The sequence below is a fragment of the Phascolarctos cinereus genome, unplaced genomic scaffold (assembly GCF_003287225.1).
Source record: "Phascolarctos cinereus isolate Bilbo 61053 unplaced genomic scaffold, phaCin_HiC Scaffold_726;HRSCAF=1367, whole genome shotgun sequence".
In the NCBI taxonomy this organism is placed as follows: Eukaryota; Metazoa; Chordata; class Mammalia; order Diprotodontia; family Phascolarctidae; genus Phascolarctos; species Phascolarctos cinereus.
In genome coordinates, this window is record NW_027556098.1 from 103,818,687 (window position 1) to 103,843,862 (window position 25,176).

Below are 25,176 nucleotides of genomic sequence, written 5' to 3' on the forward strand. Positions count from 1 at the left end.
TGGTGTCTCAGAGCCTTTCAACTCTAAATCCCATTTGTTTGTTTGTTTTGTTCTATATAGATAAATTAACAAGATGAATTTCTCCCAACTACCCAAAATCCGTGATGAAGAGCAAGAAAGTGCGATTGGTTATGTATGGCGTCTCAGGACCTGGTAAGTGCTGCTGCTTCATTTCTTTGGTGAGTTTGTTCTTATATAAATGCATGGAACACTGACAGGTAGACATGTTTGGCATCCTCTCAAGAACCAGCCCATACCTTTACTTTGTCAGTCTTTCCCTAACCACCTTAGCCTTTCAGTGATCTCTCTTTCCCCCCATACTTTTATAGCAGTAATTATGTACACTCATGTAACCTTTTTCTGTTGTCTTGAACTGAGTTCAGATGCGGCCACAGACTAAACACTTGACACTTACTAGCTGTGTGACTTTGGGCAAGTCACTTAACCCCATTGCCTAGCACCCCTCCCCCCCAAAATTGGAACCTTCAAAATTATTCAGCTATTAAAATGAGGGTCACTTATCACAGCAATTGGAATTAGGGCCCTATGAATTGGAGAAGTTTTGAAATAAAGCAGTTTAATAGGTTTTCTTCTACCTATTTCATTTCCTCCATGTGTTGGCAAATGCCTCATATTAATTGATTATGTGGTAACCCATGTACAGTAGAGAAGGTGAAAGGAAGAAGCCTATTCATAAGACTTACATGGCCAGTCAGTCATCAGGCATTTATTAGGCACTTCTGTATATTAGGCGCTGTACTAAGTGCTAGGAATACAGATGGTAAAGAACAAAGCAATCCTTAGAAGATTTACCTTACAACTAGATGGAAACAGTAAGAGGGTTCTTTTTGTCCTGAGTGATTACTTGGCAGCTCTTTCCAAAGTTGACTTCCTAGCTTTCCATTTTATATAGGAAAAGTCCCATCTCTGACAAAACTATTCAGCTCTCTTCTTTTTGGAGGTTCCAGGGTGGAAATTAGTGGGGAGCAGAGTGTTAGCTGCATTACCTTCCCTTCCAGATCTAAGCTAAGTGCTTCAAATATATTATCTCATTTGATCCTCACAACAGGGAGATAGGTCCCATTTTACAGATGAGGAAATTGAGACAAAGTAAAGTGATTTACTTTCTCAAGGTCTCACAGTGTCTGAAGTTGGATTTGAACTTAGATCTTCCTGACTCGACTCCAGGAAAGTCTGTCCACATTGCCATCTAGCTGCTGCCAAGGTTTTAAGGCCTTAATAGGTTTGGAGGAGGTGAATCATAATATTGATTTATACTGAGTTAATCAGCCAAAATACCCTTTCCCCATGGTCTCTTTGACATAAGCCACTGTGAAGACAGTGTACCAAACTGTAGGGCATCATGTTTTCCTCAGAATATTTAATGTAAGTCAGCCTTACTATAGAGTTATACAATCCACTTTTCTCAGTCTTTTCCACAAGGTTATCATGGGAAACTGTCAAATACCTTGTTGTTGAAATGCCTTAATTATGTATTTTACCAATATATCGTATTTCTTTGCCTAAAATAAAAGACCCTAACAGCTTGTCTTCAACCTTTGGCCTTACTTTTTTGTCATCAAAGTATCCCTAGACTGTAATATATTTGCCAGGCGTGGTCTATTTTAGCTAATTAAAAGGCAGGTTTTAGTTTCCATTTCTAGATTTCCAGATCAGACCACAAAGGGACATAGGTTAATTATGCTACAGTTCCTTCCAGCTCTCATGCTCAAAAGATCCTCTGTGTTAGTGTTTCATCCCTGTTTAATTCAACAAACCTAATTTTTGAGTCCCTGATAAATTTTATCTTTCTTTGTGCTAAAGAGAAAAAACTTCTGCTGTCAGAGATCTTTCAGAATAGCTCTAATTAAATTAACTATGCTTTGTAGGAAATACAAGATTTTAACAGAAATTTAAAACAAGGTTTTAAATTGGTTCCATTATACTTCTAACATGAATTCTTGCTCCACTGACACCAACTTCCTCATAGTCTTCCTTATACATACACAATACCTGTCCTTGCTCCTATTTCTTGGTTATTGTTTCCACTGCCTGGCATGCTTTCCCTTATACTCTGTGCTTAGCTAAATCCTATGAACCTTATTCCTCTAGACCCTCTCACCTCACCTAAAAAGGCTAAAGAAGTGTCACCAAAGAAACAAAATTTCTGAAAACAACTCATTAAACATGGGGCAAATTGAAAAGAGCTCTGATAGAAGTTTTAAAAGGCATAAATTACAAACAGAAGCAGAAGATGCCATCAACCACATTCATTATGTGATAGACAGCTCCAGAAACATAATATCCACTTGTCCTTATAAATGCATTAGAGAAAGAAAACTTAGTTGAGCCTATAGATCTCAGGACATGATGAAATAACTTAGGGGAAATGGAAAATAATATAACAGATAGTCCATAGCTGGAATCAGCAACCTTCTCTCCATGAATTGATGGCTCTAGCATCTGGGGTAGAGAAGATATAGTATTGTGTTTGAGGGGCAACAAAGCCCAGTATGGCTGAATTGTGGAATGTGTAAGAGGAAATGAGGTATAAGAATACTAGAAAGGAGGAAGTGGATGGCACAATGATAGCAGACAATTGAAAGAAAACGGCCATTCATTTCATATTTTGCTTCTGTTTTCTTTGTCAAGAAGAAATGCCTTTGGATTCCAAAAGACAGAAAACAACAAGTTTACACAGTGGAGTGGGACACAGTGGAAAGAGCACCGACCAACTTTATTAGTCAGAGGACCTAGATTCAAACCCCATGTTTGACACTTAGTTACTGCCACCATGATCTTGGGCAAGTCATTTAACTTTCCTAGGCCTCAGTTTCCTCTTTTATACAATGAGGGGATTGAACCAAGTGACCTCGAAGGTTCCTTCAGCTCTAGGTTGTCATCTCTAGCTAGATCCGAAAATAGAAGTTATTAGGTACAGTACTATGTACATAATAGGCAGTGTTTGAGTAAACTGGAAAAGTTAGTATGTTTTCCCTTGCCCTTTATTACTAACCAGGTGAAGCATTGACTTTAAATTTTTTCGTGTTCTTTTATAAGGTTACTTAGTTGTTGTGTTTGTTATATGAATTTAAACGTTTTTATATAATCACATCCATCTCTGGAAACTGTTTCTCATGAGTAGCTTTGCTTTTGTAAAATACTTCTCTCCCACACATTTCAGATGTGATCAACATGTTGATTTGTTATTTATTTATGTGTTATTTATTGGGAGTGGGACAGATTGTATTGGTGGAATGAGTTAGTGGATGGTGATAGAGATGCCAAAAAGGACAAACCACATGAAAGCAAAGTTCGAAGAGGGATACAAACAGTTTTATTACTACCTCATAAACTGCCTAAATAAGTTCATGTGTTCACATACAGTCCTCTATTTTCTTATCTTTATATCAAAATTTTTGTCTTTGGTTCATACTTTAAAAAAAAAAGATGCTTCTTGTTCATTGTAATGAGAGTATTAGTATCCAGATTAGCAGGGGCTGATATTTAATTTTTGATTTCATACTTGATGTTTAGACTAATTACCAGCATCTGTGATTATTTTCATAACTGATAGTGTGGTACCCTTACAGTTAATTAAAATGTTCATATTAAACCTAGGTTTTACAATAATTCCTCCTTGAATGTTCACTATTATGTAGTTTTAACCAAATGTACCAGTAGGCCTAATACTAACCAGGCTTACTTCAGTTTAGATCTGAAAAAACAGGTCTCTTCCTCCTCTCCTCCCTTCCCACAAAATCAAAACAACCAGCCTATCAATTTGGTTTATTTGGCAGTCTTGTCTTGCCTATGTATATTAGTGGATTCAGACTTTATCCAGGTACCTGGATCATTATGGTCATTATGTTGAGGTGCTACTTTAATCAGAAGGACCTATTTCACATCAAATGTTGGTAATAGAATAGTCTAGCATCCTACCACCTGAAGCTCTGTAGGATAGCTTCAGTTTCTGTTTTTATCATATTTTAATTCTCTGAAAATTGGCAATCCTTGCATGTAATTCATCTCCATTAAGTAGAATACCCTTTTTCTTAACCATTGCCAGATATTAACTATAATATATACTAATTATACTTGTAGAGTTTGTATCATTTACTTTTTACTTTTCAAAGTACCTTCATATACATTATCTAAAGGATCTTTTCAACAAATGTTATTTGTCCGTTTCCTTATGCCCCTGAAAGTGAGTTTTTATGTCTAGTTATTATAAATGTTCCTTGATCCACCGTGGCTGCTTTGCTTCTTTAAGCACAAGGAATAAAATTATGTTGTGTTTAGCTTTGGTTTCAACTGTATACTCTTGAAATATATTTTAATTTTAAATAAAAGTACGTGACAATTGTTCTTTTATTACAGTGGTCACTGCCTGTAACATGGCCGGTGCAGCTATGTATGAATTGGTAAGAGTGGGCCATAGTGAACTGGTTGGAGAAATTATTCGGTTGGAAGGTGAGATGGCCACTCTCCAGGTGTATGAAGAAACCTGTATCCTTCTTGTTAATAGACAGCACTGCTCTTTTCTCAATATCAAGAATTTTCTGCCAAAGGCAAAAGCAGCAGATATGGTTTTCAGATTTTAATTTACAAAATCCGAAGCAGGATATTTAAAAATACATGTACACACACAAAACCCTCCTCCAACATGTAGCAAAATAGATTGGGGGAACAAAGGGAAAGGAAGCAGCTGCTAGAAAAGGGAAAAGCACTAGAAATAGGGAGTTACTATCTTCTCCAGAAAGATTTGTAAGAAATTGCCTGTTTCTTCAAATGAAAAAATTTGGTTTTAAATTGTATTCTAAACCTAGAGTTAGCATGATGACATTGTTAAGGAAAACAGTCAAACCAATAACCATGTAAATGAATGTTAGTAATATACAATAATATTTATTTCTCTGGGAGAATCCTTTTTTTCCCCTCTTTTTTAAAAATTTTTTTAATTAATTTATTTTGATTTATCAACAGTCACTTCCATAAGCCTTTGAGTTTTACATTTTTCTCCCCCTTCCTTCCCACCTCCCTCCCCAAGACAGTGTGCAATCTGATATAGGCTTTACATATATATTCCTATTAAACATATTTCCACATTAGTCATGTTGTAAGGAAGAATTAAAACCAATAGGAGGAACCACAAGAAAGAGGAAACAAAATAGAAGAAAAAAAGAGCAAATAGTATGCTTTGATCTGCATTCAAACTCCATAGTTCTTTCTTTGAATGTGGATAGCATTTTCCATCATGAGACTTTTGGAGATGTCTTAGATCCTTGCGTTGCTGAGAAGGGCTAAGTCTATCAAAGTTAGTCATCACACAGTGTGGCTGTTACTGGATACAATGTTCTCCTGGTTCTGCTCACTTCACTGATACAATACATTCAGTCCATCCAAATCTTTCCAGGTTTTTCTGAAGTCTGCCTGCTCATCATTTCTTATAGCACAGTAGTATTTCATCACATTCATATACCACAACTTGTTCAGCCATTCCCCAGTTGATGGGCATCCCCTCAATTTCCAATTCTTTGCCACCACAAAAAGAGCTGCTGTAAATATTTTTGTATATGTGGGTCCTCTTCCCGTTTTTATGATCTCTTTAGGGTACAGCCCTAGAAGTGCTATTGCTGGGTGGAAGGGTATGCCCATTTTTATAGCCCCTTGGGCATAGTTCCAAATTGCTCTCCAAAATGGTTGGATCATTTCACAACTCCACCAACAATGCCTTAGTGTTCCAGTTTTCCCACATCTTCTCCAACATTTATTATTTACCTGTTTTGTCATGTTGGCCAGGTATGATGTGGTACCTCAGAGTTGTTTTAATTGCATTTCCCTAATCAATAGTGATTTAGAGCATTTTTTCATATGACTATAGATGGCTTTAATTTCTTCATCTGAGAACTGCCTGTTCATATCCTTTGACCATATATCAATTGGGAAGGGACCCACATGTACAAAAATATTTATAGCAAATTTTTTTGTGGTGGCAAAGAATTGGAAATTGAGGGGTTGCCCATCAATTAGGGTATGACTGAACAAGTTGTGGTATATGAATGTAATGGAATACTGTTGTGCTGTAAGAAATGATGAGTAGGCAGACTTCAGAAAAACCTGAAACGACTTGTATGAGCTGATGCTTAGTGAAGTGAGCAGAACCAGGAAAACATTGTACACAGTAACAGCCACATTGTGCGATGGCTAACTTTGATAGACTTAGTCCTTCTCAACAATGCAAGGATCTAAGACATCTCCAAAAGTCTCATGACGGAAAATGCTATCCACATCCAAAGAAAGAACTATGGAGTTTGAATGCAGATCAAAGCATACTGTTTGGTTTTTTTTTTCCCTCTGTTTTGTTTTCTTTTTCTTGTGGTTCCTTTTGTTGGTTCTAATTCTTCCTTACAACATGAGTAATGTGAAAATATGTTTAATAGGAATGTATGTGTATGGCCTACATCAGATTGTGTGCCGTCTTGGGGGGGAGGTGGGCAGGGAGAGGAAGAAAAATTTAAAACTTAAAAGCTTATGGAAGTGATTGTTGATAACTCAAAATAAATTAATTTTTTTAAAAAAAGCCTTGCAAATAGTAAACATTTAATACGTTTTTAGGAAACTATAGCTCAAAGTATGGTGATTCAGAAAATGTACTATAGGAAAAAGCTATGAAACTAGGAGTTGTAAAATATATGAATTTTATCATTATCAGTTTTCAGTCAGTTTCTGAATTTTTTACTTCATTACCTCCATTTTTCTGTGGTTTTCATCTCTTTGCTCATATAAATCACTTCCAGATTCTTAAGTATTATCTTTAATTGGTGAATTTTGAACTTATTTCTAAGAACTGGACTTGACTTTAGGCACCAATATTAAACTTTAAAGTATGTGTCCATCATTCATAGTTTTGTTTCTGCTGTAATATAGTACTTCGGCATTTTGTAATATGTATGTACACTATGTATTGCAGCATAGTGCTTTATTTCTGTTAAAACTTTTATGTCAGGTTTTTCCTTAGCTTATTGTTTCCAGCTGGTGTAGCTGTTGGTGATCCAGTACTTCGGACTGGCAAACCCCTCTCTGTGGAGCTAGGTCCTGGCATAATGGGAGCCATTTTTGATGGCATTCAGAGGCCTTTGTCAGACATCAGCCATCAAACTCAAAGCATTTACATTCCCAGAGGTGTAAATGTATCTGCTCTTAGCAGAGATATCAAATGGGATTTTGCACCTTCTAAAAACCTTCGGGTACGTTGTGGCTCAGTGACCAAGATCTTCTAATGGTTCTGCAAAGAAGATCTTAGAGTTTATAGCTAGAAGGGAGAAGAGGTTGGAATGAAGGAAGTAACACTAGGAGATTCTGTGTGATTATTGTATAATCCCAAATAAACCACAACATATATTTTGAATTTTTCTGTTTTTTATAGCAGCCATATTCAGTGAAATGGTAGTAGTGATGTACTTACAAATTAGGCAAGACCTCAGGATTATGCCAGTGGAGGTGAACTGATTAGCATTTGTTATAAAATTAATAAAACAACTATGTGTTTTCTAGGTTGGCAGTCATATCACTGGTGGCGACATTTATGGATTAGTAAACGAGAACTCTCTCATCAAACATAAAATTATGCTACCACCCCGAAACCGAGGTACAGTGACATACCTTGCTCCACCTGGCAACTATGATGCCTCAGTAAGTATCTTTCAAACATTTTGAAGGATATAATTCTTATATCTCCGTGTCATGTTTGTCTCCATGTCATGCTCACCTTAACTAATTAAAACTTAAACTTCGGGAAGAATTCCTGTAATTCTTATTTTAATTAGGACTTTTTAGCAGGGTTTGTCTTGGAATAAGGGCTACAAAGTATATTCTTATTTGGCTTGATTAAGAGAGAGGAGAAATTTCTTGTTCATTTTCCTCTCTTAAACTCTGCCCTCCTGATGTTCTGTTCCTATGGGAATCCAGCAGACTTTGCTTTCTTCTCATCTGTTTATTTATGTACCTAATTATATAATGGTATGAGCATATAACGGGGATGAAACTTTTTCTAAAAACTATAGTTTAATGTTCAAATTTATCATGGTTCTCTTGTTGAGGTATGTCAGATACTTAGATTAAATGTTGTAATTTATCATTTTGTTACAGTTAGAATAAGAAACATTCAATTTGATAGGAAATTTTGTTGTCCTCTTATAGGATGTTGTCTTAGAGCTTGAATTTGAGGGAGTAAAAGAGAAGTTCACCATGGTCCAAGTGTGGCCTGTCCGTCAAGTCCGTCCTGTCACAGAGAAGTTGCCTGCCAATCACCCTTTGTTAACTGGCCAGCGAGTCCTCGATGCCCTTTTCCCGTAAGCACACTCTGTGTTGGCTAGTCCCTGGTTGGGATTGTTTGTGCTAATCTTGCCATGGGTTATCCACGTGCCATTACTAACAGGAGCAGACCCTTAGAAAACAGTTTTAAGTTTTCTAAATGCCATACATCTATTTTCATGTGATCTTCACATGAACCTGGGGAGGTAAATGATGATAATGCCACCCATTTTACAGATTAGGAAACTGAGACTGAGAAAGGTTAAAAATGTTTTGTCCATGGTATTACAGCCAGTAATGTCATGAATGGGATTTAAACCCAAGTCCCATCTCCAGGTAGTAGAACTTTTTCCTACTATGCCCTGTATTAGAATAAATTATGCTTTCCCAGATTCAAAAGTAGAGTGTTTTATAAAATTTCCTGGAAAAAAAAATCATGTCTAAAAAGCATTGCAGTCCTCTTTTTAAAGTTCCTCCAAACTATCTAATGAAAGTGATTTCCTCTATAAATACTTTTTTTAAAAAAGGAAAAAGCTTTTTTCATTATCTAGTATTTTTACTTTCTTAGAAATAGAAGTGCTGTATTGCCATATATATGGTTTTCTTGCTTCACTATAAAGTAAATAATCTAGAACCCATTTTCTTTGTCCAGATGTGTACAAGGAGGAACTACTGCTATCCCTGGTGCTTTTGGCTGTGGAAAAACTGTGATATCACAGTCTTTATCAAAGTATTCCAACAGTGATGTGATCATCTATGTGGGTTGTGGAGAAAGAGGAAATGAAATGTCTGAAGTACTCAGAGACTTCCCAGAGGTTGGTAACCACAAGACGGAACATCATATAATGCTTGGGAGACACCCTGCTACTGAATGGTCATTGTAATTAATGTAGCACTATAGCAGCTGGGACCCCCAAGACTAAAAAAGACCCCTTAGCTTTCAGCAAAGTGAAGAATTTCCACTTAGGAAATAAGTTCAAGGGAAAGATTATGGTTTTTTTGTTTGGGTTTTTTTCGAATTATTTACAGCAAAGAAAACACTAGAATTTGTGATGATTTTCAGTTCTTAGTAAAAAGATAATAAAAGACAACTACAAAATTTTTACTTGTGAACTTGATATTGAGTGTTCTTTAATATGTGCAACTTAATAGATTTATTTTCAAGTAAATAATCCATTTTTTTAATTAAGTGAGGAAGGCAGTTGCATTTTTCACAGGAGACTTGTGAGGAGGCTGTTAATATGACTATGCTGTAGGATATTTATAAGGGTGAATATGGTGTATAATCACCAGTTCAATTCAGCAAACATTTATTAAGTGCATACTATGTTCCAGGCAGGCACTGTGTTAACTGCTGGGGATAAAAAAAATAAGAAAAAGAAACACAGTACCTGCCCTTGAAGAGTTTACAGTAGAAAGAAAGAGACAAAACACAAAAGGAAACTGAGAAGGGGGAGGGAGAGAGGGATTTTCAGTGGAATCAAACCAAAGATGATGATGGAAATGGAGAGTTACCATGAAAGTTCTGAGCCCTCTATTAAGGAAGGCTTTGGGAGAAGTTTATCGAAACCAAAGGAGAAGCAACTGAAAGAGATAAGGTGTTAACAGTCTCCCAACGTCATAATGAGATTTCAGGTGATCAGCTTATCCTAAAGGAGGCATGATAAATAAATGTCTTCCAAAAATTGGGCAGATTGCGATGGAAAATGCTATCCATATCCAAAGAAAGAACCACGGAGTTTGAATGCAGATCGAAGCAAACTGTTTGCTATTTTTTTTCTTCTGTTGAGTTTTGCTTCCTCTTCCTGGTGATTCTTCCTATTGGTTCTAATTCTCACTTACAACATCACTAATGTGAAAATATGTTTAATAGGAATGTATATGTATAGCCTAAAAAAAGAAAGAGAACATATTAGTGATGGATTATTATTGTACTATAAGAAATGGTAAGCAGGTGGATTTCAGAAAAACCCACTTACGTGAACTGATGCTGAGTGAAGTGAGCAGAACCAGGAGAACATTGTACACAGTAACAGCAAAAAAGAAAGAGAACATATTAGTAATGGATTATTATTGTACTATAAGAAATGGTAAGCAGGTGGATTTCAGAAAAACCCACTTACGTGAACAGATGCTGAGTGAAGTGAGCAGAACCAGGAGAACATTGTACACAGTAACAGCAACATTGTGTGATGATCAACTATGATAAACTTAGCTCTTCTCTGCTATACAATGATGTAAGACAATTCCAAATGACTCATGATGGAAAATGCTATCCAAATCCAGAGAAAGAACTGTGGAGTCTGAATGCAGATTGAAGCATATTGTTTTCTCATTTTTTTTTCTTTCTTGTGTTTTTTCCCTTTCATTCTGATCCTTCTTTCACAACATGACTAATGTAGAAATATGTTTAATGTGATTGTACATGTATAGCCTATATCGGATTGCTTGCCATCTTGCGGAGGGCGGAAGGAAGGGAGAGAGGGAAGGAGGCAAAAATTTGGAGCTCAAAATCTTGTAAGAGTGAATGTGGAAAACAATTGGAAAAAATAAAATACTATTAAGTGGGAAAAAATAATAAAAATTAAAATTTTAGAAAGAAACAGTAAAACAAAGTAGAAAGAAAAAAGAACATATTTTTAAAAATTTGGCAGAATGAGAGATCATGCTGAAATAATGTACTCTTGATCTAAAGTCATATGGTTTATAACCTGTGAAATGCTTGGTCAGTTCTTAATTTCATTGAAAAGTAAGATTATATAAATCTAAAGAAGAAAAAAAAAACCAAAAAAGTTATCTCTGTTTAAACAGAAGAGTGTTTAGGAGCTTTCAGATATTCTTCATTTTATTAATAAGATGATATTGTCAGTGTCCACTTTGTCAGACCGTGTTAAAGACAAAGGCTGCTATGACTTGAGTCCTTCTAGCTTTCCAAGGGCTAAAATACCTTGTACTAGGTCCATGGCCGTCTTGGCCTTATACCCAACACCATTCTTGATTCTCCAGTGTGCTGCTCAGTTGTATCCTACAAGGTCAATAAACTACGGCTTTCTGTTATTACTGGACAATTTGAAAAGTACATTAGCTTCCTGGTGACATGAATACAGCATGTAGGTGCCCCAGCAGAGTATTTAATAGGTAATACTTGGTTGTGAAAATCACAGTTTAGAGCAAGAAAGAAACTTAGAAATCATACAGTCCAGCCTCCTGCTCTTATAGAAGAGGAAGCTGGGGCCTAGGGAGAGAGAGGGTAACTTGCCGAAGGTAGCAGCAGAGTGGATAACAAGATCAGAGCCATAAAGGGACATTAGTGGTAGTGATTACAGTTTCTGGTCCAGCCCTCTCGTTTCACAGAGGGGGAAATTAGGGCCCAGAAAGTTGCAAGTGACTTTGTTCACCTTCCCTGGAGAGCTGGGATTCAAACCCAGGTCCTCAGACTGAATGAATAATGAATGAATGATACTTATATGTGAAATTTTCTAAGATAAAATCTGTTTCAATGGGTGACTCAGTCTGACTTAGAAATTAGGAGAATTCTAAACAGATTCTTTCTTTGCAGCTAACGATGGAAGTGGATGGGAAGGTGGAGTCTATCATGAAGAGAACAGCTTTGGTGGCTAACACCTCCAATATGCCTGTGGCTGCTAGAGAAGCTTCTATTTACACTGGTGAGTCCAATAACATATTCTTCATCTGTTCTCAAAAGATTTAGTGCTAGGTCTTAACCTTCTCTTTTTGATTTTTCTTTCATCCCTCTATATCCAAACTCTATTAGTATGGGTTTTTTAAAAAATGTATGAAATTTGAGCCTTTCATATTTTCCTCTGTGCCTGGTTCTGCTTACTAACATTTTTGGCTTATGGGCTTATACGTGTAACACACAGTGTTGGTGACAAATCAAAAGCCAAATGTAATGGCTCTCAGCAAATTGATAATTCTTTTTTTTTTTGAGTGTTAATCATTTAAAACAGAATTTCTTAAGTTAATATACTTAAGGTAAATTTTTTAACAGTACAGTTGGTAGCCAAAAGGCATATTTGCTGTTCTAAAAAGCTATCAGAGTATCAAAATGAATATTAATGTGGTGAACATTTACAGGAGATCTAAATAACAGAGTAGCTAGCACTTGTTATCTTTTTCAGTTTTGTGTTGAGACCTCCCACAAAATATTTGTGGTTGTTATTTTTTTGAAAGTGTCTAATTTGATATACATACTGTTAGAATGTTAATGTATATTTTAAATGTTTGTGGCTGAAATTTTTTTTGATCCATGTTCAGATAGCCCTTTTGAAAATGTTGTGATGATCAAATGAGATAGAGCTTGTTAGCCTGACACATCATAGATGCTTAATAAATGCTTGTTTCCTTCCTTCCTAAATAAAAATCATTTCAGGCTCTCATTGAGGCACTATAAAGAACATGGAGAGTTTTCACCATGTTCTTAATCTGTATTTGTTGCTTTACAATTTTTGTACTCTTCTGAATAAAAAGACTTTGGTGGCATTTCATTAGCCTTATAACTCTTTCCCCCTTCACCCCTCAAATCCAGGAATTACTCTGTCTGAATATTTCCGTGACATGGGCTATAATGTCAGTATGATGGCTGACTCTACTTCTCGATGGGCTGAAGCCCTTAGAGAAATCTCAGGTCGATTAGCTGAAATGCCTGCTGGTGAGTCATCATATTACTTTTTAATCTAATCCAAACACTTTGGTGTATGAATGTGTTTCAGTTTTTAAAAAGACTGACTCTCTTTCCTGATTTTGCAGACAGTGGCTATCCTGCATATCTTGGTGCCCGTTTAGCCTCTTTTTATGAGCGAGCTGGCCGAGTAAAATGTCTCGGAAACCCAGAAAGGGAAGGAAGTGTCAGCATTGTTGGAGCGTAAGTGTACAAATTCTATTCTTCAAATAAAAGGGTTTGGGTTTTTTGTTTGTTTTTCAGATGTTCATTACATTTAAACTCTATGATGTCTTGTCACTGCTTTGTGACTTTTGGAACTGTTAGATGGACTTGTACATATCATGCCACTAATTGCCGAAATAAAAATGTACTAAATTTGTCAGCTCTTGGTTTTGTTTAAAATACTCAGTCTTGACCATTTGGGTGTATGTAGTGTCCCATTCAATTTTTGTTTCATTCTGTTTTGACCTATGTCTTATAGTCTCACATACTTAAAACATAGTAGGTGACCTGTAAAACCAATTTATCAGTAGCCAAAGGAAATATACAGTATAGCTTTATCAAAATAATTACCATGAAATCTTAATTGCTCTATATCTTGTAATCTTTTATCAGATTTTCTAACATTTACTTTTATATGGTTGTAGTCTATGTTGTTTTCTTTCTGTTAATTCAACATGTCTTTCTGTATGTCTTTATTAGCTTTCATTTTTGTCATTTTTATGGTGCATAATATTCCTTTACAGTGACACAGGACAATTTATCCATTCCCCAATCATTGGACATATAAACTGTTTCTAGTTTTTCCAGAAAATAAAGCTATTATGAATATTTTGATACATCTTTTTTATTTTAATAACATTCTTATGATAAAATCCTAGTAGTCACTTCTCACAGTGTTTCCATGTTGCTTTCTCTGAGTGTGTGTGAATTCTTCCCATGGATGTTTGTAATAACTTGTTTTTCTCTTTGATTTTTCTGCTTAGTGTTTCTCCCCCTGGTGGTGACTTCTCCGATCCTGTCACATCTGCCACTCTTGGTATTGTTCAGGTATGTTGTTCTTTGGTAGAACCAACATTGGATCATTTTCTTTGTGCTAGTGACTTTAAGGGTGTTATTCAAATTTATCTATGAAGCATGAACCTTAGTGAATAACCAGATTTACTCTAAATACTTTTCAGAAACATTCCTTATGTTGGACATCACTAATATTCAGGATGTATGGCATAGTAGATAGAGAGCCTTTTTATATTTAAACCAGTATAAGGCCTGTTTTTTCCCTTATTACATGAGTCTATTGTGAAGGGTAGATAAAAGTTAGGAAAATTATTGTTCTCACATAAAATATTTGTTGTAAAATTTGTATCTGCTATCCAAAAGCCTTTCTGGTTGTATTTTATGAATATATATGTAAAATGTTTACAAATATTCATCGTTGGAGAATTGATTACCCCTATCACATGGGCCTTTATTATTGCCTAAATATGACTGGAGTGTGTGGAATATTTTCAAACAGGCAAGTGATGGTGTTATACAAATGTGACCATATTATGCGATTTGCAATCCATAATGGAACCATTAATGTGTGGTGGGACTCCATATATAAAAATGAGTTGGTTTTGAAGGCTTTTTAAAGAACGGTTTAAACATTGTTCTTTTGGACAGGTGTTCTGGGGCTTAGATAAGAAACTGGCTCAGCGTAAGCACTTCCCTTCAGTAAACTGGCTGATCAGCTACAGCAAGTACATGCGTGCCTTGGATGAGTACTATGACAAGCATTTTACAGAGTTTGTGCCTCTGAGGACCAAGGCTAAGGAGATCCTTCAGGAAGAAGAGGATCTGGCAGAGATTGTGCAGCTCGTAGGAAAGGTATGTTATTAACACCTACGTTTAGAAAGTGGTGAAATTTTGGTAGCAGTGTGAGAATAGGTGGGACTTATCCTACTGACATGAGAGTCATGCTTTTTTCTGCTTGTGGGGAAGGAGAGGGGACTAGCAATAGGATTGCTGAAAAGTAAACAAGGTCATTGAATCCTTTTTTTTTTTAAGTACACAAAAGAAAAGAGAAGAAAGGCTAGAGGGAACTTGGACAAAGAGCAGTTTTGAAAATTACGTGTTGGATTTATTGCATATTTGAATGGAAAAGTCAGCTGTACATAGTAGAAATTCATAATTTCATGTAGAATCTTCCTTTTTTTATATAGAAATATTTGTTAAGTTCAGAATAAAAATGAACCAAAATTCTTAGAAAATTAGGCACCTGCTATTTTAATAATTTTTTTTAAAAATAATGAAGAACAAGGTTGAAAGGAAAACTCAAGTGGGTAGACTGTCATAACTATGTAGAAGCAGCAGTAGACAGCAGCTTTCTTTGGAGTAGGCAATTAAGAGAAGTAATCCATTTATTAATCTTCAATAGGCTAATATGTCAGCTTTTAAGAATAATAAAATACTGTATATGAAATTTTTTTTAAAAATACTGAATTCCCTTCCACTTGGACTTTGTTTTCTGTGTGATTTTACCCGTATTCAAAGTAGATCAGTACCTTTTTTCCCCCCCATTTTAGTTGGAGACCACTGTTGTCATTATCACTGCTTTTCAGACAAACCGTAATTTGGAACTCTTTTTTGGGTACCTTTAAGATAAAAAATTTGAGCTTCAAACAGTGTTTACTTAATAAATATGCCAAGATGAGAGAAGCATTTAGCAGTACTAAAGGGTATTTTGAATCCAATCTCAAGGAATTTATTGAGTGCCTAACTACACATGCTGTCATATTAACAGCTGTGAAGATCCAACTAAAATGATGTTTTTATTTACAGTTATCTGTTCTACAATTTAAAATATTGTGGGCCTTGTATTTTATAGGCTTCTTTAGCAGAAACAGATAAAATTACCTTGGAGGTAGCAAAACTTATCAAAGATGACTTCCTGCAGCAAAATGGATATACTCCTTATGACAAGTAAGCCGTGGTGATTTCTATTCTTTTGTTGTTGTTTTAGTACAGTGAGAGCCTTTCTGTTCATCAGTTACTGCGTGACCAGTGGTAGTATATCCCATCGTGGGAAGAGTAGAAAAAATACCTTCCTACTGTTTTAGCTTACATTTTTCTATTGCTCATTTGTCCAGTTACGACCATCAGGACCCTAACTGCTCAGGTAATACTCTCTGAGGAGACATTTCACTGACTCAAAGATAATTTTGGAATCATTTATTGTTACCTCTCCCAAAGACTTTTCCTCACCATAAGCTTACCACCTCTTTCCCTTGTTACAATTAAAGGTCTTTATTTTCACTTTCTCCACTCATGGCTATCCTATTTTGTGGCTCCTCACTTCCCCAAAAGTCCTGTTTCTCGTTCTTCTTTACCAAATCTCTGTTGGGAGCTTCAAACCCCTTCCTCTCTGTATGCAAACGGATGAACACACTGTCATACACACACACACACACACACACACACACACACACTCTCTCTCTCTCTCTCTCTCTCTCTCTCTCTCTCTCTCTCTCTCTCTCATACTCACACTCACACACTCGGTATCTCTAGTTTTCATTTGTCATGATCTCTGCTGCAGCTTTGACTTAACCATGACCTTTTTTCCTTTCTAACAGCTACGGTCCTTAAATTTGTCTTCTCTAATTCCCTAATAACATCCAAGTGTAAAACTAAAGATAACAGCATAGCCATAGAAAAGTTGCTGGGCAAGCAAGTTGTTTTATGTATTAAAGTTTCAGCAGCAGAAATATTAGAAAATCCAACATATGACAGCGTGCACGTGACCCATAGATGTCAGAATAGGTTGATGATACAAATGCTTTATACTAATCAGTATGATATAGTTCCTCTACCAGTATAGCCCATAGATGCGAATGTGGCCTTCTTATCCTGTATATTTTTTGTATTCCATAAAGTTTCTGTCAACCACATATTTATATTGCATTTTGCAATGATACAAGTTACGTTTTTGAAGCAACTAGCCCATATTAGCCTATGGGAAGCTTGTATTTTTTTTTAAAGCCTGGGCTGTTTGTTTGTTACATTAAGTCTTGTCCATCTATCTCAAAGGAGTCCTTACCACTCATTTATTATCATTTGAGTTACTTCTTAAACTGCAGAGCACCAGAACAAGCCCCCAGAGAGTAATTAAATTTTAGCAGTAATATTCCATCTCTCCTTCTATTTGATATCTGCAAATATGTTTCTACCATACTATGTAGAAAACAAAGGAAATTGATTCATCTTGAGTTTTTTTGCCATGAGAAAGCGTTGCTCAAAATTCCCTCCTTTTTTCCTAATTCACCTCATCTTCTAACATCTTTTGGATTAAGTTTCATATTAAGCTAATTTTAAGCCCGACATCTTGGGATTTAAATTTCTTTATCATGTTATTCCATTTGTCCTAGGTTCTGCCCATTTTACAAGACTGTAGGCATGCTCTCCAATATGATTGCTTTTTATGATATGGCACGCAGAGCTGTTGAAACAACTGCCCAGAGTGATAATAAAATCACCTGGGCCATTATCCGAGAACATATGGGGGATATTCTCTATAAACTTTCCTCTATGAAATTCAAGGTAGGTAATACGGTATTCTTGAGAGTTTTCCCAGTATTCTTTACTAGGAAATTTCTTTTTTTTTTTGTCTTAAATACTAAATCCTAACTAAGTTCTTAATTACTGTGTCTAAGACATGCAAATTTGTTCCATATCCATATACCCAGGTTCTGGAAACTAGAGCAGGCCTAAAAATTATATAGCAGTTGAAATTCCAGTTATCAAATTTTAAATGTTTGTACATATTTAATAATATGCTTCCCTTTTTGCCTTAGTTACTGGGAAACTAAGAATAGATTTGAGGCAAGAAAAAGAGTAAGTTAAAGAAGACCATACTTACTACCTGTGTGACTTCAGGCACTTACGTTCTCTATGCCCCAGGCAACTCTCTTAAGATAAAGTACAGCTAAATTACTGATCTACCTCTATAGAGAGGAGTTCCACACCCAGATCTCCCTGCATTGTTGAAGTCACAGATCTAAATTAAAAAACAAACAAAAAAAGTAACAGAATTAGCTTAAGTTTCATCCTGAACTAACTTTAAGCCCAACATTTTGGGATTTAAATTTCTTAATCATGTTATTCCATCTTAGGTTCTGCCCATTCTACGAGACTGTAGGCATGCTTTCCAATATATGACCCTATTACATAGCCTCTACTCCATTTTATACTATTACAATTGCTAAATTAAGGGCATTACCTTTGAATATGTAAGATTCCTCTAAGTCTTGGATTAATAAATGAAATACATGGAGGGAGAGGGAGAAAAAAATTATTTAGTCAATTCATTGATCTTATGCACTTCATCTCCATAATTATTTTTAATAAGAATAACTCACGTTTACATATAGCACTTTAAAGTTAGTCAAGTGTTTTCCTTACAACAACCTAATGATGTAGGTCGGTATAACTATTAGCTCCATTATGTAGATGAAGTGACTGAGTCTCTGAAAGGTGATCTGTCCATGGTCACCTAGCTATTAACTGTCTAGTTTTCTCCCCTTGCACCAAATTTCCTCCCAATTTATGTTTGTTGTATATCAGCCACCAGGCATTTATTCTAGTGCTGTGTGTTCACTATACTGTTTGAGAAAGAAAGATAAAAATGAATAGTCCCTGCCCTCAAAAGAGCTGATATGTGCATACATAAACTTATGTAAGACAGAAAGCAGGACAGGGTAGCCTTGGATGAGAAAGCACTGGCAGCTGAGGAGACCCAGAAAGCCCTCCTGTAAAAGATTGCATTCGAGTTGAGTCTCAAGGGGAAGCCAGAGATTTTGAGAGATGGGTGAGGAAGGATAGTGTTCCAGGCATAGGAAAGAGCCAGTGCAAAGAAGACTGGGTATGGGGACGTGTGGCTAAGTAGTCAAAAGCTTTAACTGCCAAATAGGACATAGATGTGATCTTAGAGGTAGTATAGAGCCACTAGAGTGTTGATTAGGAAGATATGACATGGTCAGAGATAGGGTTTAGGGAAATCAGGTTGGTGGCTGTTTAAAGGATGATTTGGAGTGAAGAGAGACATGAGGCAAGGAAATCAATTAGGAAGCTGCTACAGTAATTTAGGTAAGGACCCCAATATAGCTCTGTTTACTTATTTATTAATGATAGACGAGAACTGAAATAAAGATGATATTTGATCCTGGAGTGTTTTGTGTCCAGGACAGTCTCATCTCATGATCAGACCTGCACTTTTAGGTCAGTCAGTTGTGTGGAGGAAAGATTGGAATGGAGAGAGACATAGGTCAAGGAAACCAATGAGAAGACTTTTGTAGGTGATATGATTAGGGCCTGAATGAGGGTGGTGACTATGTGAAGGGAGTAATGCAAGAGCTGCTTTGAAAATAGAATCTCCAAGACTTGGCAGTTCCCTGAATGTGTGCAGTGAGAAGCTGAGGATGACACAAAGGTTGTGGATTTGGGTGACTGGAAGGATCATGATACTGTTAACAGATATAGGGAAGTTTATAGAAGATGGATAAATTTCTGGGAAAAGATTGTCATGAGATGTGATGTTAATCACAATCCATCCACGTGTTCATCCTGTGTAACTCACTCAGTTCCACCCAAAACAAAAAGGAATGGAGGGAGTTGAGTACTGAAGGATCCTTGTCACAACCAGGGGGGTGGGGGTGGGGTAGGGTGGAGTGTAGGTATGCTACAAACCGAAGGATTTTGCTTGCCTAGCTGCTGGTGTAGGCTCCTTGGTCACAGATAAAGTATAATTTCCCTGAGGACTGGAGCGTAAGAGTGAAGGCAGGGACGTGGTGCAGCCACAGGAGGTCAGTAGACAAAGTGGGTGGCATGTTGGGTATATCAGGTAATGATGGTAAAAGGAGATGAGGTTTTTTCGGAGTTATTTCATTTAACAGAGGGGAAAATGGGAAACTTTAGGTGTTTTACTTGTTTTAACAAAGGGTGAAAAGGGAGAAATTGATGAATAATGGTGTAATAGTGATACCAAAAAAAGAGCATCAGTTAAATATTCTTTAAAAACAAAGAGGAGGGTAGAAAGATATTCAGCAGGGAAACAGACAGACAGGACAATTTTGTTTTCTTAAATTGAGTGTGCATGTGTGTGTGTGTGTGTGTGTGTGTGTGTGTGTTTCAAAATGTCTAAGTTCACAGTTACCTTTATGATCCTTTTTCTGTTCTTTGTGTGTTGAAATGGTCACGTTGATGTTTAACGTTCATAATAAAATAATTATAATTCATAATAAAATAATTATAATTCATAATAAAAACCAATCATGAAAAATATAACAATATGTGGATTATATTAAACATGTAAGTAAAATAATAATAAAATATAATTCATAAGTTTCCTTTGTAAATCACCTTAAGAAACAATAAGTGGCATAATAGTTAACTGTTGCATTTTTGAATGATGTTGTGGTTGACTAGCATCAACTGTTAAGTGCCTGCTATGTGCAGAATTATACAAAAATAACAGTTATGTAAAATAATGTGTGATATGTGCATAACATGCGAAATGAATATCTTTTCTCCTCTAGGCTGTAAACTCCTAGAGCACAAGTAGTGTCCCTTATTCATCTTTGTGGCCCACTTAATGACTCACTCATAATAGGTGCTCAGGAAATCTTGATCTAATGGAGAGAGGGTGATACATGAAACCTGAGGGGTGATGGTCACCACCAACTGGATGGGCAAGGTCAGGGGAGCAGGGAGTGAAGATTAGATGGGTTTCTTAGAAGTAATGGATAGTCAACAGGGCAATGGTAAAGAAGCAAGAAATTACAAGATCTGTATGGGGATACTATGATTAGTCTGGTTTGGCCAGAGCATAGTTGTGTAAAGGGAAGTAGTATGAAACAAATCTGGAAGAGTGCTATCAGAGTGTGGGAGCCTTGAATGCCAAGCTAAGGAATTTAAATTTTAGTATGTGACACTAAACCTTTTTTTTATTTTACATAGTCCTTTTGAAACTCCTATTGTATAGTTCTAGATTACAGTCTTTTTTGGAGAGAGTCTGTTTTACAGGCCCAGCAATGAACTATGCTATCTTTATATTCATTATTGCTTTTTGACAGACATTGGCACCCAGTGTCCTCTACACCTGTAGTTAGCGATACTTTCCAGTAGTGTTAAGAATAAGACCTCATAATTTGCATGTATATAGTCAGAAGCCAAAACAAAAATAAGGGGTTTTTGTTTCTCTTTGGTTAGAACACATTTCCTTTTATGTATCTCACAGTCGGCCAAAAAGGGCACAGCATTTGATAATTATATGACTTGTGCTGACTTTATTCAAAGTTTTATTAAATGCTTGTAACTTACAAAAAATACTGAGAGGCTTCCAAGGTTGTTTAAATTAATGCATCTTGTTTTCAGGATCCAGTAAAAGACGGTGAAGCTAAGATCAAGGCTGACTACGCTCAACTTCATGAAGATATGCAGAATGCATTCCGAAGCCTGGAAGACTAGAACTGTATTTCTTCTCTCCTCGTTTCCTTCGACCAGCTCATGTGTTCTTATCTCTTTAAATTCCACATCTCTTCCCCTGTTCTTCCTCATTGTGCATCATTGAGACCAGTACATTTGTGTGTGTGTGTGTGTGTGTGTGTGTGTGTGTGTGTGCGCGAGTATGTGTAATATTTGTTTTCCTGTCATATTTGGTAGGTCTTACATAAAACAAACATTCCTTGGTTTCAGTGTTTGATGGGCCTCCCTGATTCTTTGTCTGAAGTGTCGAATATAATCACTGGGACTATATCTGGTATAAAGTGGGAATGGCTACACTAACATTAACTTGGATAGAGGATGATTTGATGACTTTCCCCCTTTCTCCTAATTTTTCCTTTTCCCCAAGTTACAGACAGGAGTGTATACAGGTTTGTTGTTTTTTTTTTTAAAGCAGATATTTTGGCATGAAAGGCCTTGCCTCTGTATCTTTTGACAGGGAGCCAGTATGTGGAATGACTCATTATTCTCTGTGGTGAGGGTGTTTGCAGCTTAGCATTTTGCTAGTTGCCTACTATGCAGAAAATTAGTGGTTTCCTTTTTTTTTTTTTAGTAATGAGATTGATTAGTATTGTTCCAATTATGGGTTGCTTCTACTAATAAAAATCAGGAATATTTGTAGAAAATTGTGGAGAATTACACTGTTTCTCCAGTTGTGCCTGAAGTATGGTGAGTGTATTGAAAGTGTATATGGGGCTCAACAAAATATTTGAATCAGTACCAAAAAAGGGAGGGGGAGCCAGGTTGCCAGCTTACCATTAACATCATACTTTGAAAGCATGCTGTGTTTCTGTAGGTAAATATATTGCATCAAGAACTGTTGTACTGCACTGATGATGAATTTCTTTTAAAAGTGTGCTTCAGGTGATCATCAGGGACATGTGCCACCCTTACTCCCTTTCTTTCCTTGACAACCATTTTAGAGACCTAAGCTCTACCAAGTTTTGTAGAGTATGTATGAGTAGTAAGATGCAGGGAGAATGCTGGCTCTGTGGCTATTTGGTACTGTTAAGGAAAAATTTGACTGTAAAAATGCTACCCTGGCCCCAAGAATCACGTTTTTGGAATGATTACCTGTCTACCACATTGTATGCATGTTTTAAAAAAAAAGTATCTGTTCGCCAGTTTGTGAAAAATAACCTGTTCGAGAGCATTTTCTTTCTCGTGATTGGTGATGCTGGCTCTGGTTTTTCCCATTACTGGCACAAGAGATTCCCCAGATTGTCTGTTTGTAGCCATAGCAACATAACTTCAAAGGTCCCCCTCCATTCTGTAGGGCTGATGGGAATAGTAGATTCTTGTGTTTGTTACTAATCCCTAAAGGTGTTGGTGACAATGGCCTTTACATTCCACTCTACAGAAATACTAAAAGTCATCTGAAAAAGGAGGTGGTTTCATCCTGTCTCTTATTGCAAATTTTAAAATGTGCTCATTGTGGGGTACATAAGGAAAACCACAACGAGACTCTGAGAACAAGTTTGCCGTTAACTATCACTTGCCAAAAGTTCTGGCATTATTGCTTCAGAATTAATAGGTTTTAGAAGGAAAGGGGGAGAGTTCTTTGAAGGGAGCACTTGTAGCTGTCTCAAATAGTTGTAAGAGCCCAGTTAAAGTAACATATTTATTTTATTCCGTGATAGAGTGTTTGATTTTCAGACAGTATCTTTTTGTTGGCCTATTAAGGGTAGGTGCTATCATTTGAAGTTATACTTGTAGTCTTGTTTATCCATTACAGATTGCATATTCTTGTGATGGCCTGCTGCTCAAGAAAGGTGTTCTTCCCATGAAACTTTTTTGAAACCTTTTCAACATACTGCCAGATAAGAGAAATTATGCATTGGATTATTGTTGACCTCTAGACCTCATGGTCCTGCTTAATCAGTTTGCTTCCAATGTGGCTTCCTACCCATTGGCACTAAGACCAACAGAAATTAAAAACATATTTTCCATACATCAAAAATTCTTCCTTAACCTACCATAAACCAACAGGCAAACTGAGATTGTGCCAGTAATCAGTGGTGTGATGAAGAAGGAGTGACCAAGATTTTATTGTTACCTGAATGTCGTGTTTGCATCTCCTTTTAAGAATGTTGATGTATGAGTATGAGAAGTTGTCATGGAAACCATGATCCTTCATCTATGTTGTTCCTTCACCACTGTACCATGTTATAGAATTTCAGATTAGGGAGACTGATCTTATTTCTTTAATAGGGGTGTGGTAAACTTAAAATAATCTTTTAAAAAAAGATGATGCAGTTCTGTATTTATTGTGCTGTGCCTGGCCAGATGGAGCCAGTTCAACCAGTTTAATTTGTATTTTTTCCAGTGTTAAATCTCACATTGTGCCCATTAAAAAATTTCTTCCCCACCTCAGGAATGAGGCAAAAATATTGCCCATTTTCTTCTTGAGATTTCACTACCTTTATGTTACAAGTTGTGTATAATTGTTCATCTATGAGAGAATAAAAAGTGGATTTAAAGTAATCCTGGGTTTTCCTTTTTTTGTGGCCAAATCTACTAAAGTAATACTATACAAAATGTTTGAATTTGTAATCAATTTCTACTAATACTTTTGGAATTAGCTTACAGGTGAACTCCTCTTTTCATCTTGCTACTGATAGCTAATATTTGAATAATGATAGGGTCCCAAAACGACCCCTCTCCCTTCCAAAAAGAAAATTGTGTTCCTTTTAGTTTTAAAGAATAGCACCTAGAACCTTCCAAATCTCTAAATTTCTGTTTCTAAAATTCTCTAAATTTCAGTCTCTAAAACTGCACTTAAATTCAAGAGGTCTATTAGACAAGAAGTAAAGCCTTATAAATTAGTTTACTTATAAATAATTTAAGCTTACTTATAAGGAAGCATAGGAAATTACATGGATGTTTATTTAAACAGTATTTTGTTAATATCCTTCCAATTACCAAACACCTCTTGGAAGAAAAGCCCAAATTTCTCTAGAGAATAAACATTAAATAAAAATAACCCACAGGAAGGAATAGTAGGTCTCTGTCAAAGGCCCTGAACTTGGTCTGTTGGTGCTTTGAAAATGACTCTGAGGATATTAGGTAATGTATTGCTATAGAAGAGACCATTTCAATCTAACCCTGCTAAAAGGAAGCATCCAGTTCCCCAAAATAAAGTGATGAAATAGGTTGGAGCATGAAGTGCTTCTGTTACTTAAAAACACAAAACGGGATTTCCATAACAATTTCTGAGGAACTTAACAAGTTACTAAATAACTGAAAAGCCATTTTTAACAAATGAAAAATCAGAAGGGTCTATAATGATTCTCAGAAAAGGGAAAAAAAAAATTTTTAAAGAAAGGGGGAGGTATGAATGAAGTCAGGTGTTGGGATTTAATTTCCTTGTAAGGGAAGTGACACCTGTAGAATCAGGCAACCTTAGAGCTAGGAGAGAACTTATGGAACATGTATCCCAGCACCCTCATTTTACAAACTACACTCACAGAGGCCCTAAAATGTTTGGTTACTTGTCCAAGCCTTCAGAGTTAGAACTAGAAAGCAGATCTAGGTAAACTTAGGGAGCCAGGTGGCAGTGTGGACAGTGTTGGATCTGGAGTCAGGCCTCAGATTCTTTCTAGCTTTGTGACTCTGGGAAAGTCACTTAACTGCCATCT

At 36.3% G+C, this 25,176-nt stretch overlaps 1 protein-coding gene across 1 annotated transcript; it reads left to right on the top strand.

Moving 5' to 3' along the window:
• The first annotated feature begins 69 nt into the window (after window positions 1-69).
• ATP6V1A (ATPase H+ transporting V1 subunit A) lies at window positions 70-24,022 on the top strand. Its single transcript, XM_021007185.2, is given in 15 exon segments — window positions 70-135; window positions 137-153; window positions 4,381-4,509; window positions 7,036-7,250; window positions 7,558-7,695; window positions 8,203-8,354; window positions 8,969-9,131; window positions 11,876-11,984; window positions 12,866-12,988; window positions 13,087-13,201; window positions 13,987-14,050; window positions 14,666-14,869; window positions 15,870-15,964; window positions 17,407-17,578; window positions 21,410-24,022. Coding segments are annotated over 15 exon segments (1,851 nt in total). The 5' UTR covers window positions 70-73; the 3' UTR covers window positions 21,503-24,022.
• Window positions 24,023-25,176: the final 1,154 nt, after the last annotated feature.